The sequence below is a fragment of the Poecilia reticulata genome, linkage group LG7 (genome assembly GCF_000633615.1).
Source record: "Poecilia reticulata strain Guanapo linkage group LG7, Guppy_female_1.0+MT, whole genome shotgun sequence".
NCBI lineage: Eukaryota > Metazoa > Chordata > Actinopteri > Cyprinodontiformes > Poeciliidae > Poecilia > Poecilia reticulata.
Genome location: NC_024337.1, coordinates 27,750,171 through 27,768,712, shown reverse-complemented (window position 1 = coordinate 27,768,712; position 18,542 = coordinate 27,750,171). Strand labels below are relative to the sequence as shown.

Below are 18,542 nucleotides of genomic sequence, written 5' to 3'. Positions count from 1 at the left end.
CAAACCTGAACCTCCTACCACAAAGGAATGGATACAGACTGTGAATTCATTATTTGAGATGGAGATTCTAACATATAGACTGAGGACACAGGAACAGCAATGCATGGACAAATGGGAAAAATGGACAAACTTCACATCGAGACAGGACTAATTTTGGATAGGAATGGTCCCCTTCTGTCTTTGTTTTGTGTTACAAAAATGAGTCCCCCCTGATGTGATTTTTGTTTTTATTCTGTATTTTTTGTTTCTTATATTTTCTATTCTCTCTATTGTTTTATAATTTCTATTGTTTGATCTTTTTTCTTGATTGTGTTCTAATAACATTAACAAAAATAAAAATAAAGTTATAAAAAAAAAAAAAAAGATGTAAGATGTTACAGACTCATGCTAAAGAAACCTGAACACAGAGTCAAAATGTGTTTTAGCAAAGTGTTACTCTAGGGCGGTTTACACCTTTTTAATATCTGTCTCAGATATTAATTTGTCTCAGCTACATTGTAAAGAATAATCTATTTTATGTGGAAACGATAGAAATGTGACCTCATTTTTTTAAATGACAAACACTAGTGTTTTGACACTTTTGTGTCCACATTTGAAAGCCTTTGTATATCAAAAATATTCTTGATATGAAATGCCAGATTGAGAAATGGGCCACCAATTTGGCGACCTCCTGGCAGGTCGCTCTCAGAGCAGCCGCCTCAACGGTGGACCTCCAAGCTCTCTTTTAATTAGGGAGAAACGGCCAGACTCTTGAAATATCTTTCCCCAAATAGAGCAGGACCGCTGGGAGGCAGTCCAGAATGCCTGTCCGCCACATAACACCAACTGCAGCGTCCCGTGTGTGATTGAACAATGGCTGCCAAGTGCACCTCGCATTTCATTCATGCCACATGCATCATTATCTGATGAGGTTGCCTTGAGCATGTAATCCTGTTATCAATAGTCTGTGCACGCTGCAGGGAAGCGGCCGGCGCAACCGATATTACCTGACAGATGGTAATGATGAGGGCGGGCAGCAGGAACACAGCCACGGTCATCCAGGTGACGTAGGCCTTCAGCCCCCACGGCTCGGTGAAGTGACCCCAGCACTCGAACTCACCCGGAGCCACTTCCGAGCGGGAGAAGATGAACACCTGAGAGATGTAACAAGAACCTGTGGTCACCACTCCCTCAGACCTGACACAAAGTAGTTTCCAGTCACCTGAACTGTAGTGACCTCATATAGTTAAAAATAAACCACCAACACCTTGAGCTGGTCTGTTAAAGCCAGGGTGTGGAGACCTGATTAGGGCTTATTTCTCTATTTCAACATGTGTGTGTGTGTGTGTTTTGTTCGCCCCTCCCTACCTGCGGTATGCTGAGGACCAGAGCCAGGGCCCACGCCACTATCACAGGGGTGTTCCAGCGGGACATAGCCCCAACGCGGTAGGCCTGCAGCGGGCAGCAGATGGCATGGTGTCGGTCGACTGTCATGGCAACTATCATGTAGGAGGAAGCAAACATCCCCACAATCTGCAAATACTTGACGGACCGGCAGAGCAAGTCGGGCCCCTGAAACCTCTCTGTTATGTCCCATATCAGCTGGGGCAGAACCTGGACACAAACATTTAGAAAACCGCTATCAGTTGCAGCTCGTTTTAAAGCATTGTTGTTGTTTATGTTTTGTTTATGTTTTTTTGTTGTGGTACAGAAATGTAGAGGTGAAACACTGAAGGTCATCACAGGTGATACTGGGTGTTATCTCTGCTGCAAGGCTTATCCTTCTGCACCACAGGCTCCTATTCTTATCCAGACGCACATCAGTAAATCACAATGTTACAGTGGATTACGCACCTCCATGATCACCTTAACATCAAGAGTCTATTTATATGCACCCAAAAACTGTTCCAGCAATTGACCCTAAACTCATGTATGAAACTAAAGTTGACTTCTGACTGGACTTTAAAAAAAATTGAAAAATAAAAATGCTGAGCTGCACACAAAAATAATAAAAAATCAGCAAAACAGTGTCATTTTAGTTGTTCATTAACTGTCAGATTTTTCATTTGAGTCCCTGTTAATATTTCCATCTAATACACATTAACAATCTTAACAGGTACAACCTACAGTGCCTATCGTTTTTATTTTTGAGTTCTACATTTTTTTTCACATCCAGAAATGTGTTTGTGTCAGGCAAATGTAAAGTGGTATATAAATGTGAAGTGGACGAAAAAGTCAAGCTTCTTTTCCCAAGGTTGCCGTGTTTTTAGCCCCATCAGGTCCCCTAACTGAACTGAAGAAAAGCATCTCCACATTTCAACCTAGGAGTGTGTGTGAAGGGTGTGTGTAGTGTTCAATCTTCTCTTCTTCTCTATATTCCGATTAGGTGACATCTGGAGGCTGTTGGTTGCGCTGGATTTTATTGAGTGCATTGTGTCAAGAGGGCTGAATAGACGCATGTAATGCTTTTAAGCTGTTTTTGTAGAAAGAAAAATTAATAAATCTAAACGGAAAATAAAAAAAAACATCACAAGTACTACTTTGTATATCAGATGAGATCTCAGTAGAATACGTTGAAGTTTATGGGTCTGATATGACAAGAAATAATCTAGCAATACACTCTGCCTGCTATTAATACATTTTATTGTATTAAATTGACGATTGTATTGCATTATCATGACAAGCACAGGAAAATTTTACTGAGACATCACATTACGGTTCTTATCAGCAAGAGTTCAAAGCTGCAATGATGTAACAGCATTTGAAAATGTGCAGTGGCTGAAAGTCGTCTGAACGCGTCATTAACATTACAAATGTCATGATGGCACAAATTGGTTCCGTTTGGTTTATGCACAACAAGACCTGTTATCAAAACAGACCTGGAACCAGAGAAGCCTGACGTTGGCACGCAAAAGAGCTGGCATGTTTACTCTGGTTGTTTTTGGTTCGCTGCAAGATCTTCTCTGAGTGAGCGGTCTCCAAAATGTGTTTTTCATAATGACGGAAACATCAACGCATAAGTGCAACCAGTACGTCACTTTTACTTAGTTTTAAAGCCCTCTGGAAATATCTTGTCCGGATCTGAGATGCTAGATTGGCAAAACAAGTCGGTGGATGGTGATAGAGAGTTGGAAGAAGTTCAGAGGTGATCCAGTATTTTATGCAAACACATGCAGAGCTAATAAGATCTGGACGAGGTTGCGAAAGGAAAATATTCTTCTTTTATTTTAATATAATTCTTCTTCTCAGGAACTCAAAACAAACCAGTTGTAATTTTGTAAACCAGCCAGGTGAGCTGACAAAGATAAACCTGGAAGCCACACAGTGTGCTCCGACCTTTGACCTTTGATTCTGTTGCAACACTGAGGAAGTTGAGGACAAATTTGCACATTACGCATTAACAAACTAAAGATTTAAACATTGCTCTCTATATTTAACAAAATAATGAACAGCTATTTATTATGTTTTCATTGATTTTTGTTTGTGTATTTACTGACCTACATACATACATCCATACTATCATAACTACTAACACCCATTACTCACTTACTTATACTCCTAGTTAATTACCTAAATAACCATTTATTTAGGTTATATTTTAATCAACTTTACTTTCTAAGCTAACTACTTACATTCTTCCTCGCTTATTTACTCGTCTGATTGTGCACTCAATCACTTGCTTACTTGTATACTAACCTAATTACTTTCTATTGTGCATATTTACTCAACTACTGATTTTGTAATTATTTACCTATTTCTTTAATCACATATTTTCTTATTTGTCCAAATATTTACTTAGTTTCTTGCTTACGTTTTTACTTAGCTACCCACCAAATTATATGTTTTCTTTGTTGTTTTTTTTAGATTCAGTGACTGCTATTTCCTTCGCTCTCTTTCTTTTTTCTTCCTTAACATTGCTAAAATGAACTATTCATTAGTGGTATTACATACTAGCCAAATTATTTACTCTTACTTAGTTACTTAGTACTGAATTACTGATTACTTACTTATGTGCCTAAACACTCACCTTCTTGCTACTTACCTTATTATGTATTTGCTTACAAGTCTAATTGTTTTCTACCTTAGCTACTTGCTTTGTTTCTTATTTACCTGATAAATCATCTAATTAATTACTTACTTAGTGACTTACATATTTAACTACTTAATACATTGATTACTTACACTATTTCTTATTGTTTACTTACCCATTAACCTACCTAAAGTCACATTATTACATATGTTTGCCTTCCTAATTACTCACTCGTCTACTTCTTTGCTTACCTAAATAATTACTTATTTACTTCGACAATTTCATAAAGAACAACTTGTCACATTTTGATCTGCTGTCAGTGCTTTAGTTAAACCAGACGAACTGACCTGAAAGAGCGCCACCACCAGGTCAGCCACACACAGGTTGACCATGAACAGGTGCATCGGTGCATTGTGCTTCCTCCTTCTCAAAAGCACCCACAACACGAAGCTGTTGCCCAGCGTGGTGAGAGCCAGCACCACCCCCAGGATGGCGATCTCTGCCCGGGCCAGGCCTTGGTCCCTCACCCTGGGCTGAGGAACGGTGTGAGCCGTGGCGTTGGAGCCGTTCTCTATTAAGATCCCGAAGAGGGACCCTCCGCCGCGAGAAATGTTGAACGAGTTCAGCTCAGTGACAAACGAGGAGACGTTGTTTCTTCCCGTGTCGCCCGGAGAGGAGAGACCTAACCCATCCCAGTCTGTTTCCACGCTGATCCTTTCCATTCCTGAGAAAACAAGCAAAGTGTTAATGTGTTTATTATTTAGAAAAACAATTTCCGGCTGAAGATAACAAGCAGAAGTTAAACTTGGACACGCACTCAGAAAGGAGCCTGTGTACATGCAGTCTTGTCACGACACAAGTATCATGTTAGATAATTAAATTACTCATTATTAAATTATCCAAATGGAAACTATTTTTTTATTTGCTGGGTTCTGTTGGGTGCTTTTTTAAAATTCTGTTTTCCATATTTATCCAAACTCTTGGACCTTTTAAAAAGACGAGGATTCACAGACTGACCACAGACTGTTTGTTTTTGGAACATCAGGAAAAGTTTCACATTATGAGCCACAAATAGATTTTCCTAACTAGTTTTATGAAGTTTTGACTGAAAGGTAGACGTTGCGCCAATCATGTTCCATTTCGGTGCTTCTCTGGTTTTTTTAGTAACGTCTCCGCTTGTCCATCTTTCGAAACTTCCAATTTTTTTCTGACGCAAGTCCACTTCAGCTTATTTTCTTTTTCAAACTTTCTCAAGGTTGAATTGACAGTTTTTCCCTTTATCCCACCAGCCTACATCCATTCACCTCTGCTCTCAATCGCTCTCATCCCATGGTTACCCCAGCCCCCAGCATTCCTGTTTTCCCTTGTTTTTGTTCCCTTCTCAGCAGATTTCTCTCTCTCTCTCGCTCTCTGTCTCTCTCTCTCATACATTGTTTCATTCTTTTTTTTTCCCCCTTCCAACATGTCGCACAGGCTCTTGATCGCAATAAACTTTTTGGTTTATTTTTCTTTGCTTCAAAATAAATGCCAAAAGAGAATGGAAAGTTGAGAGGGGTGAGATGATAATTTGAGAAACAGAGTCATGGGTAACTCGGGGTGAGGGGTTCAAGCTTGGTCAAATAAACTGGATGCAGGCTGAAGGATGTAAGGACAAATGAAGGGATTGGAAAGACAAGACATAAAATCCAAAAATACATTTGTTGTAGAACTCTAAAGATTTTGTCAAAAATGTATCAAATTATTAAAAGAAATTACATCAGACAAAGACAACCAGCTCCTTGTCTTAGTCCATGAGGTAGACACTCTTTCTACTTTTAAGAAGAGGCTTAAAACTTTTCTTTTTGATATGCTGCTTCAGGCTTTGGCTGCTGGACGACAAACTGACCACCGTTTCTCACTCTGCTACTTTCTTCTTCTACTACTCTCCAATTTACATCATTTGTTGTTATTTACTACTTTACATTGTTTCTCAGTATTTTTAGCTCCATAAAAGTGTATAGCTCTGACTCTTTTCTGAAGGGGAATCATCACTTGATATGATGCTGTGAAGAACTAAACGCTCTTCTTACACTTAACTTTTTACTGTTCTTTAACATAAGAAGTACTCTGTTTTTTTTGTCCTCTTTTATCAGAAACATGGATGTGTGACAAAAAAAAAAAAAAATCTGTATATATATAAAAAAAAATTTAAATCACACATTGCACATTGCAGCCTTTTAAATGTAAATATGTGCTCTAGTGCCCTTGCGTTGTAAAATAGTTGAGCTGCAGATAGATTTGCTTTTCATCAGTATTCCGATCTCTTAGTGGGGATTGGGAATAACTATTTAGATTTTCCTGTATTTTTTTTTGTTTCTGTAATCTTCAAAATGAATCTTTGGGCCTTTTGTTGTTGAAGCCTTTCATTGTAATTTTACTCGGGCACCTACAATATGCCCCTGGTGCAGCTGTACCAGTAAAATATTTACAATAACATTTAAGGTGTCGTTACCTCTCAGGATACATGTATGAATTATCACCAAGTGCCATCTGATTGGCTTCCTCCCGGTTTAATAACTTCTGTGTCTTTCAGTACAAGTGTCACGATGAGAATGGATGCCACCCCTATAAATAGCCCTGAACTGAACAGTGATGATATTCAGCGATCAGATGTGACTAATACTCCATTATGAGGTTATTGTCACCGCTACACTGAGGCCTAATGACCAATTTGCAAATAATAACCCCTTCAGTGACGGCCTTGTGAGATAACAGAGCTTATAATACCCCCAGCCTGATGTAATGGCTCTGCCTGAGGAATTTTTCAAGCGGGTCCAGCTGGTCCTTTCTGTCCAACAGGAGGTTGGAGATGTGGAAAGAGGGAGAGAAACGCTTTTGATTAATATTTACATGTGTTTTTTTTTTTTTATTAATTATTATTCAAATAAAATATTAAGTCCATCCAGAAATATTGTTTGAATTCAAAGCTTCAGAATGCCTTCCTATTACATTTTAATTATATTCCTCTGCACACAGCAAGGTCTTCCACTCCACCAAGGGATCTTCTGACCTTGCGTTGGTACGACTCATGTCCTTCTCTGTAATTACAGCATAATTTACGAGCTCATTAATAAGAGCTGCTGTGCTACTTCCAAACCAATAAATAATCTTATTAAAAGAACCGCTCCCTGTGTCATCAGTTTCTCATGTGAAATCCCGATTTTTTTTCCCTGCTACATGTGCAAATGAAGTACACGGAGGTCATGGAAAAATAATTAAGAGTATTGACGAAAAATCAAATAAACTTATATTAAGTTTAAGCCGAGCAATCAATTAATTTCATGCAGAGGTGTATGTCTGCAAATGTCTCTCTTCATTTTAAGCTCCTGCTGTTCTGAGCCGTCAAAAGACATTGTGTTGTTTTAGCTAATTGCTTCAGCTTCATTTGCTTTGCTTGCGCTACTTGCTCGGTGGACTACACGAACAGGAGAGCCGAAAAACTTCTGCCGCTCATATTTCCCGTATTCAAAGAGGAAAGCTCGCCGCTGCATGGTGAGAGAACATCACGTCTCCAGAACCGTGCCGGATGCGGTTTAATGTATTCCAAGCTCATTGCATCAATCCCCGTTTGTCCGACTGGCTTAATGTAAAGCTCAAATTATCCCATCTCCCCACGCTGGATGGACTGTAAACACTGCTTTTAGGAGTTGGTCCACTACATTGCTTCCCCTCTTTACTCTAAAGCTTTCAGTCTGATTAATGACAGAGTTGGAAACCCCACACATCCCCAAAAGCCCTCCCTCCGCCTTCCTCCCCACGGACAAGCTGATGTGCAACCATCCATTTACCGCTCTGTCTTGTGCTGCCTTCCAGCATGAGGCCCAAACATACAAAGCCTCAGGCAGACAGAAACAGATTGTTAAAAGTGTATAAAAACATTACAAGTCAGCCCCTCGCGCCTTTTCAGTCTTTTCTACCACATGTTTCGGTGATTCTCTTAAATGACATCATGTGCAAGATATGCCAAGTTAAAAAGGCAATAAAAGTTCAGCACCAGATGTCCTAAAGAACAGTTTTTAGGTGAACATGATTGACAAAGTGTTTGATTGCAGAGACACATAAAGAGTGCTCTGAGATGATCCATCTCTTTGCTAAGATACAAAAGCCATGAGATAAATAGCAGTTGTCTTGTTTGTCTTTACTATTTTGAAAAGGGGCTGAGAGAAATGGCTGCCTGTGCCAGTTCATAGTCGTACTTCAGGCAAATAGAAGATCATGGATGGAAAAATCCTAAACCAGGGATCATCAGTCGTTACAATCCAAAGTGTCCCACTTCCTCCTGCCAAATAACGTTTCTGTACTGAAGGAAAAACCGACATAACGCTGAGAAGGAAAAAAAACACAATTTCTCAAAATGTAAAACAAGGTTATGTTTATTTAATACTAAGAATTAAGGAAATGCAACCATGTAGTTGGGTGTTGAGACAAACAAGACGACACTTAGGTCTGTGAAACAGTCCTTGTTCCAGGATGGAAAATAAATAGAAATGGATTAACATTTCTCCTTTTTCTTCCTCTTCTTCTAACTGTCATTAACCGTAATGCTGAGTTTCTCTGTCATGAAATTACAAAATTCTTCAGTTACATTTAATCATTCAAATTGTACGAGGGGTCAACAAATGTGCTGCCACTAGTTTTGCAAAAATACATTTAAAAAATGTTCTCATACTAAATAAATATAAATATACTCAATTTTTTTCATATTTTTCAGGATTATGTCATGCCTTGGATGGATTTGGAGGGATTTGTATAATGTCAGTTTTAAGATGATCTGTGCTGCATTGGTAACTGAGAATTGCATTTTAAAAAATCCTTAAACTCTCTGGGTTGTAAAAAAAACCCCAAAAAGTACTTGACATAAAATTGAGACAGAGTATCACAACCAGAAAAGATTAAAAGCATACACTAATTCCAAACTGAGAAGTTTGATTTTTAAAGGCAACTGTAATATAGTGCACACATCTTACTAAGCTGACTAAAAACAATTCAAACAGTAGCATTAAAAAGAAAAAAAAAAACTACCAAACTTCACAAGTGGTGAGGGGGGAGCAAAACATAACAAATAAAAGTTAAATAAAAGTCGATTTTGTCAGAAAAAAGGATGAGGAGTTAACCTGGCTATTCATGTATCCAAATCTGTTACAAACTGAACAAAATAAACTACACAGTTTGAAAAAAAAGAGTACAAAAGAGCCCCCCAAGAAGGCTGAAAAGCTGAAATCAAGAATATTCAAAACACATTGTTCTCCCAGAATGGCAATAATAAACTTGTCAAACTCTTACAAAGCTCGAGGAAAGCGACATGATGAATCCCTCTCCCAGTTTGATCAGAAAAGGCTTGCATAAATATTCCATTATGTCAGAAAGCAAAACGATTGCTTGTACATGCCAAATCTGTTTACTTGTAATTGAATACAGTTAAAAGGTTAGGAGAATGTTTTTAGTATTATAAAGAGGCTTTTCATTGTCTTGACAGGTTGTACATAATGTCTGTCTGTGTGGCAAGATGATAAAAGTATTGAAGAATTCAACAACAAAAAAATCATTAAAGCCAATTTTATATTATAAAACTGAGACGACAGTGATGTCTATAGAATATTTATATTAACCACCTTTAACCAAATAAGTATTTTTAAGGAAACCAAGATGTTTTTTGTGCCAATTGGCGAGAAACAAGTTTTCACACATTAGGTGTTGTAATCCAAACATAATTAGAAATCAATCACCTTCCCTCAGCCTTGCTCGTCTTGATTGCACTTGTCAGTCCCTTGATTAGTTTCCGTTGACAAGGTCCAACCTGATCTGATCGATGGGAACCTCTCAGTCCTCATTAGCAGCCCTGCGTGAACCACAACAACATGCTGCAGATTCCCTCCTCTAATCTTCTCTTCTTCTGTTTTTGTTCTCACCTCTCGTTTTCATCACTTCGTCGCTTCTCCATCTGTCAAAGTGCCTCCAGTACGTCTAATTATTTGGCAACAAATAACTCCTAATTTATAGGGTGTGGCAGCAGGAAAAGGCACACTTAAAATAAATCCAAGCTGACAGGCACTAAACATTTGATATAAGCTTATTACTGGGAGTATAATATGCAACTGTCCTTCATACGGCATGACACTTCACATACAGATCAATAGGTTCTTACAATATAAACTTTATACTGGATGAGTCATGTGGTGCCACCGGCTTGGACGGCTGACATTTCATCTGCATGATAAAGTGGCTGTGACCACAATTTCGTCTTTGAAACTCCATATTTCATCAGAACCTCGCTATCGCGCTCACATCCAGTGTAAATTCACCTTCCGAATGATTCTCAATGACATCTTGATGCTATATATATATGTACTTATGCATTTCAATTTGTGGAGGGTAAATTCAAGGCTTTGCATTACCGACTACCTCTCTGTTAGCATGGGTTGACTAAAAACTTTGAGTCCAAAACCATCCAAAAGGTCAAATATTATTGAATATTATCGGAGGTCAAATATCATTTATGTGGCCCCTTGAAAACCTAACGGGCCACATGAATAGAAGGTTCAATGTAACATTTATGTGCTTAAATATTTTTAATCAATAAAATCAAATCTGCGTTTATTTGTAAAGTGTCAAAATACATAAGTGTGAACAAAGCTTCAATATTTAATTGGACATTTAATATCAATATTAATGATCAGCTGAGTCAGCCGATTGTTAATATTTTGTTAGTTAACATGTTGTCATGATCGTGTTTCTGTGTGTTTATTTTTGGAGTTTTTTGTGTTCAGTTTGCTTCCAGCGTCTCCGTCTCTGCGTCTTCCCCGTTGATTGTCTCCCAGGTGTGTCTCGTTCCCTTGATTACCCCGTGTGTATTTAGTCTCACCTGTTGTCTGTGTTCTTCGTCGGGTCCTTGTCAAACGTATGTCTATTGTCAATTGCTGCCGATACTCTCCAGTGGAACTGCCAAGTCCTGGTTTGTGTTCGCTCGCATGTTAGTCCTGTTTATCAGTTGCTACCGGTATTAGCTGTTCGCTAACTCTCCGCCGTGCTGCCCGTTCTGGACTGTGAGCCTTTCATTAAACCCATCATTTCATTTACAACCTGGGTCTCTGCGTCACTCCTCACCACCTCAACCCCACCATTCCTGACCCATGTAGTTTTATCAATGCATCTAATCAACACATTCAGCCATTTGAGGATATTTAAGACCTAGAGCAGGGGTCACCAACTCCAGTCCTCGAGGGCTACCGTCCTGCAACTTTTAGATGTGTCTCTGCTCAAACACACCTGGATCAAATAAACTGCTCATTTCCAGCCTATTGCTGAGAGGAATGAATGCTGGTGAGAAAATTCAGACATTTTGGAGCAGAGGTGAATCTAAAAGTTGCAGGATGGTAGCCCTTGAGGACTGGAGTTGGTGACCCCTGAATATGGATGATCAAACCCATCTGGGGATATGTGGTAAAGTGGTTGCCCACTTTGTGTTTGGTGTCTTTATTTGGTTTAATTTTGCTCACCAAACCCAGGCCTGGTTACTACCAGACCTGAAGAATCGGGACAGCACTAAAAATGTGAAGTAAGCTAAAAGTAAATGATACATTCTGAGTCAATCTAAAGAAATTTAGGAAAAGATGAGAAACAAAGACACTGGCATCTGTCAGCCTGGAAAGAGTTAGAGAGCCATTTCTAAGGCATTTAGGTTGCAGTGAACCACAGAGCCATTATCCGCACACTGAGTAAACATCAGGGAAGCTTCCCAGAAGTGTCCAGTTTACCAAAATCAGTCGAAGAGGACATCACCAACACTTCCAGGAGGCGACGCAGATTTCTTACAAAAGTTCTTACAAAATAGTGGGACACTTACATTGGGTGGAAAACTTATGCAGCATATCAGACAAAAGCAGACAATTACCCAAAACGCATCTATAAGTTTGCCTCGAACTAAACAAAATAAAAGCAGCCTACAAAAACCTCCAATGTGGCTGTATAGAAACAATTTTGCAAGCAAAAGACAAAATTTCTGATATTCCGTTATCACAAATGCTGACTGGCAGGAATTGCTGCAAAGCGTGGCAAAACTCAGCAATTAATGTTAGGGCGACATCACCTTTTTTTTTAAAATCTGCAGCAGGTTGGTTTTGACACTTTTCCTGTAGTTATTGAAAGCACTATTTTAAAACTGCTTTTGGTATTTATTCTGATTTCCATTTTATGTTATCAAAATTACTTTGATGATCTGAAATCTTTCAGTGTGGCAAAAAAAATAAAATAAATAAAATAATCTAACAACGTTGAAACTCCAGGACTATAAGCAAACCATTTAAGCTAATAATCGATTAAACAAATTTATGGGACGCATGAGGTTCCTCAGATGAGAAAAGGAGGGCACTGAGTGCCCTGAGTTATCCATTGATACTCGATAATCTAACACCATCACCCTTTGGAAACTTTCAGCTGTTCCTGACGCTGTCTCGTGCTTTTTTTTTTTTCTTTTATTCATGCATTTTTACACATTTCTCTTCTTCTAATATGAAATAAATATAACTATAATGGGCTTCAAGCCTTAGCATTATTGAGGAAAGTTAGAAAAATGGAGATCTAATGCTCTTGAAATTTTAATGACGTGAGGCCAAACCTCGTTGGGCTTATTTATTAGGGTCACTGGCTAACCTCCTCTCAAATGAGGTTAGCTGCGTCTTGCATTCACAAAAAACAAAGGCAGGGAGTGTGTTTCCCTCCTTCAGCCAATGGGGAGGTCTGATGCAGAAGAGGGTCCAAGTCCTCCTATCATTACTGATAATGTCTGCTCATGAGACCATGGGCTGTTTTCCTTGTTATGTATCATTAACTAGCGCACCAACATCAAGCCTGCGCCTTACACAAAACCGGACGTCACGCAGGCTATGTAAAATTCAGAGCATCGCCCCTGCAGACTGAGAAGAAAGCTGCAGTGTTACCACTTCAACTAAAATAAGCCTGGAGGTTGGCAGCTGATATGGTCAGACCTGCACCACATGATGGAATGATTCCCTTTTAGGAACCAGGGCGAACAGACTGTGACAATAACAGTGTTGATTGCGATTATTCCTAGCGGGGGCCACAATCAAGCGGCTGATTCTGTGCACATCGTTAGAAAGAAAAAAAAAATTGCTCTCTTCGGGGAAAAGTCAGCTTCCTGTTTTCACTTACTGCGGTTTCTTGATTCCACTGATAAGCCAGACAGATTTACTTTAGAGCTTAATTTAGACACCATTCTGACATAAAGACATGTTTCACCATGAAAACTCTGCCATTATCACTTTTACTGGCAAAGAAAATATTGCGGTATAAATGATCCCCTCTGTTTTGGTAAATCTCCCTCTGAAGTCGGGCAAGAAATCATTAATCTTTGAGAAACCAAACGCCCAACAATCTCCTGCTTGGGATAAATCTTCTCTGGCCATTTTCAGAGCCATAATCTTCTCCTTTAACAATATGGGCAGGATGCTAATATTTTGAAGAAAAAAAAAAAAAAGCTTCAGATAAACCGCACACAGGCTGCACAGGTAGGCAAGCACAAGGTGAGCAGCATGCCTCCGTCACGTACCTCGCTGTCAGTGCATTGTAGGTTGCCTCATGTGTGTCCTTGGTCCCTCTCTCCCTCTGTTTGGGTATAAGGAAAAGTGTTAAGAGGCGTCATCATTACAGTCCATTAATATTACATGCTACAGTGGCTCACATTAACGACCTGACAGCCCCTCATCCCTCCCTCATCCCTATCCCCCCAGACCTTCTCGCTAATCCATGGAAAAACTTAGACAAACAAGTTCTCTGGGAAGAACTGGGGCAAAATACTTCAGATCGAGGACAGTCAACAAGACATGAAATACTGTTTGACAGTGCTGTGTTGTATTTGTTCAAATCCAGAATCAATGTCAAAATAAAATAAGAAATGTCATTTCATATTGTTGTGATAGAAGCTTGAAAAAAGTTGTTTCTTTTTCATTTTCTTACTGAGATATTCCAGCATCTGATGGAAATATTGACTCTAAGAGTATATTTTTGATGTGAAAATGAATGAATACAGTTGAACAAGTGTCTTTGTTGATATATATTTAAGGCAACGCGTCAAACACGCAACGTTTCCAAATGTGACATCATGGAAAAGTCAATAGAAATCAGCCGGCGTAACAGGGAGAAAACGGAGGACCTCCACACGTCTGGTTCTTCCTTGGGGACAATTTCCAGATGCCTGCAGGTGCCACATTTGTCTGCTCAATTACACAAAACTGTAAACACCATGAGAGTGTCCAGCTATCAAACAGTTCAGCTAGGAGACGGCTGCTGTGTCCCAGAGACGGACGTGCCTTGATGTGAAATGCGAGTATCAACTCTTGAACAAAAACAAAAGACGATGTGAAGACACTGGTGGAAGTTTGTTATGGCGCGTCATTATCGTAAGTGGAACTAAAGCTGTACTGAAAATAATCACTCCGGGAGGAAGAAGACAATAAAAAGGCGAAACAGGCAAACAAATTTAATTTTAGTTTGAGCTAAAAACGAGGGGAAACTTGAGAACACCATCCTAGCTGTGGGGTGGCAGCATCATGATGTGGGCATTGTTCAGTGTTAGCAGGAGGGACAAAAATACATGACATTACAAGGAAAGAACAACACATGAAAATATTAAATCAGCATTTCAAACGGTTTGAGCACAATTTACAACGACCCAAATCACAATGTAAGAGTAGATCTAGAGCGGCTTGAGGACAACAGTGTCGGTATGTTTCGAGTGTCCGGAGCAACATTTTTGGGTGGGGCGTCAAAGGTGTGTTTGTGAGCCAAATGGCCAACGGATCTGACTCAGCCATGTTTGTTCTGTCACAATGAGTCACAATTAGGGCAAACGAAGGAGAAAGATTTCTGGAAGGAAAACACTTGACCCAAGTCGCACAGTTTGAAAGGTCATTCCACCAAACACTAAGAAGCAAATTTTGAAAAAAAAAAAATGAAAAAAAAATCAGATTATTCTGGCATTTAGCAAAATAAAATAGCTTTGGTCATCTTGATTGACTCAAAACAGGAAACATTTTGACAGATTTAATGTCACACGGCGAGGATTGTTTGTAAATTCTAGTTATGCTACACTTAACAAACACTACTACAATTATATACATGTAGTCATATATAAATATTTAATAATATGTTTGATATTATTTGTAATTATGCATAAAAATTTTAATCACCAAACAACAAATGATCAACAAAACATTTTTTTTCCTGACTTACAGTCAAAACAGGATGAACTGCTGTTCTGGCATAACATTCATAATTTCAATAACCCATTTTATTTTTTTTATGTGTGTCATTTCTAATTTATGTAAAAACATCATATTAAGAAATTCCTCGACAGCAAAGGGATTTTTATAACCTGTCTATGATTTTCATCTTGTGTATTTGTCTTTTTTTAATGTTTTATATTTGTGTGTATAGTCCTGTCAAAGACAAATTTCTATTTCCTTTGGTTTCAGATAAATACAATTTTCTATTCTATTTTAAATAAGACAATGTTGAGCTTATTTAATGCCAATGATGAGTGTATGATTTTGCTTTAACGTACATGTAGCATGTAATCTAATTAATCGTCAAAATGTGGACAACACAACAATATTTACAGTTACAACACTATATTTTCCCGGTGAAAACATAAAACATACACTGTGCTGACTCAGGTCCACCAAGAAACAAATATGGATTAATTTTATTATTTTGGCCACTGCATGAAATGAACAACATTTACAGAAGATAGAAATGATTAAATATCTATAAATAGTATCGTTTCTGCCTAGGTGATAGTATAAAAACACCAACATGACACAATACAAATCAGTTTCAGCCATAAAAATTTTTAAAAAAATCACCTCTGACTAAGGAAAGATTTCTACTTACTGCTGTCCTGTTTTTGTTCCCAGATTCAGGTTAAAGCCTTTAGTTCTTCAGCGTTTTCAAACACTGCTCACCGTCCCATCAGCTGACTCCTCAATGAATCTGTCATAACTGAAGAAAAAAAAAAAAACATGGCAACTTTTTTCCTGGCCAGTGCTTCAAAGACAGAGTCTGTGCAGGTCCCCTTATGGTGTCCTTTCTGGGCTGTAAGTCACAACTGTTCATTGGTGAGGTCCATTTAAAAGCCATGTGCGTCTCAGTTCTTTTCACTCCCTCGATTTGCTTTTGCCCATTGTGCCGTGCCTCCAATACCACCAGCACAACTGAATTTCAGCTCTGTGTCCCCCACCCTCCTCCCCAACCCCACAACCCTGACTTCCCACCTCCCGTTCTTAGCTTTCTCCTCCTCCCAGGTCAACCAGCCTGTCCTCTGTGACTGAGGGTGGAGCCTGCTGTCAGCAGCGGAGGGAGGATGTTACACATACCTATGAAGAGAGAGAGAGAGTGTGTGTGTGTGTGTGTGTGTGTGAGTGTGTGGGCGTGTGTGTGTGTGTAAGACAAAAACACACAGGGACAACTCTGTTCATACATGTGTGCGTGTGCTGTCTGTGTCCGTGGCTGCGACGTGAAGAAGAAAGCCATGTTTATTATTGTGAGGAGGACAGACCAAGGTGAAGGTTACGCAGCAACACACCCATCCCCTTTCCAATCTAATAATTTGTCTCTTGTATAACTCATTGGCCGTGTTTGTTTTAAATCCAAGCTCACACCTTTTGTGGAACGCTTTGTTTTTTTTTGTTGTTTTTTTTATTGTTTTTTTTTACTCCTTTGTTGATGGAGGACAAGAACCGGAGCACCTGGTGAGGAATGCTTGGCCGCTGAGTCAGCTGGGTCACACCCTTGATGTATTCACTTGGGTTTACACAAAATAAATAAAATGATTATGTATTTAAATTTCAGCGTTACAGCTCCTTCTCGCTCTCTCTCCCTCTCTCTCTGTCTCTGTTTCTCTCTCTCTTGGGTGTGTACGGTACTTGTGATTGTAAGGAAATACTGCTGGCATGCATGAAAACATTCACAGGTGTGCACAAGGGAGGGGTGGGGGGGTGTTCACAAACCTACGTTTGCTCCAACACAAATACGCAGAAGAGGCAACAGGAAAATTGTGGCTATAAAGCAGCAGTGCAGTAAAACTTTCCGTCATTGTGTTGCTTTACAGCCAGAAGCTGTTTAATCTGAAATGTCTTTGATAGGCAAAATATGAAATAGTGCATAGTCGTGAGATGGAAGGGAAACGTGGCAGTGTTTTCAATTTCTTTGCATAAATAAAAATCTGAGAAGATTTGCACGCGCATATTTTCAGCTTCCTTCACTTTGAAATCTCTAAATAAAACTGAAACCGAAGCCATCCTATAGGTCAATCACTTCGTTTTATAATATACCAAAACAGAACGTAACTGAAAAGTGGAAGAGCAATGATAAACAAAATTCTTCTAAAACTAAAACGGCGTATAGGATGTGTTTATTTTGAACCGCCAGTCAGTACAGCTTCACATCTTTAGGGCACGTTTCTATGCTGCACATTAAAAAGACTCAAATTTGTGGTGATTTTTCTTTGTGAAATAGCTGTGGTTCAGTCTGATTGGAGGAAAAGTTTCTGTGGGCATCAATTTTTAATTCTTGCCACAGAATCTCAATTGGATTATCGTTTCTTCGCCTTTGGCTAGAACATTCCAACTCATAAATATGCTTTTATTTAAATGCTTCCATCTTTGCCAAGGCTGTATGTCTTGGCCCATCCGGAGGGTGAATGACTGCCTAAGTCTCAAGAATTTTAGATATTTAGTGTTGAGCTTTCTGCCAGGATCGCCGTGTATTTAGCCCCATCTTATAAAGAAAAACATCCCCAGAGCCTCAGGCCGCCAGCACCGGTTTTTACTGGAGGGATGTTTCAGGGCGATATTTTTTTAGTCAGCGCACAACATTTTTGCGGCCTTTTAATACTACAGAGCACAAAAATGGACGCTATAAATTGGGTGGCGTCTGAAGCCGGTTGAGTGAATGGGAGCAACGTTTGTCAGATTTTTACTTGCAAACATAAAAAAAAAAAAAAAAAACATGCATCATTTTCCTTTTGCTTCACAACTTTGCAAATTTGAAATTTGCAAAAGTGAATTGTGTCAAAACGTGAAAAAAGTAAGAGGGTATGAAAAAATTTGCAAAGCGCTCCAAAAAGTATTTTAAAAGTTAAGGTAAGGTAAGGTAATTTTATTCATATAGCACATTTTCAGCAAAAAGGCGATTCAAAGTGCTTTACATGAATTAAAAGGAAATACAAACAAAATAACAAACCAAAGGAAAGAGCAAAGAGCAAAAGAATAAAAATAATCTAATTATGTTGATCCAAAGTATATAAACTAGATACTCCTGTTCAGGGATGCTAGATAAATGTAAGTATAAAACATCTGGTCTAATTCCTTTAAGTAAAGAAAAGTAATGCAGCTAAACTGTTTTTTTCCACTAAACTTTATGGGAATGGGGGTATCTACAGACATTTATGTTTGTAACATTTAAATCCGAGCCACCCTCC

The 18,542-nt window shown here is 38.9% G+C and overlaps 1 protein-coding gene across 1 annotated transcript in view; it reads right to left on the bottom strand.

The window, feature by feature from the left end:
* avpr2aa (arginine vasopressin receptor 2a, duplicate a) overlaps positions 1–16,290 on the bottom strand; it is a 25,634-nt gene extending 9,344 nt beyond the window's left edge. The window contains exons 1-5 of the mRNA XM_008413598.2: positions 15,956–16,290; positions 13,614–13,669; positions 4,357–4,733; positions 1,348–1,593; positions 987–1,133 (exon numbers count right to left, since the gene is read on the bottom strand). Coding sequence (XP_008411820.1) covers positions 987–1,133; positions 1,348–1,593; positions 4,357–4,731 — 768 coding nt within the window. The 5' untranslated portion in view covers positions 4,732–4,733; positions 13,614–13,669; positions 15,956–16,290. The remainder of the gene's footprint in view (positions 1–986; positions 1,134–1,347; positions 1,594–4,356; positions 4,734–13,613; positions 13,670–15,955) is intronic.
* Between the last annotated feature and the right edge of the window lie 2,252 nt (positions 16,291–18,542).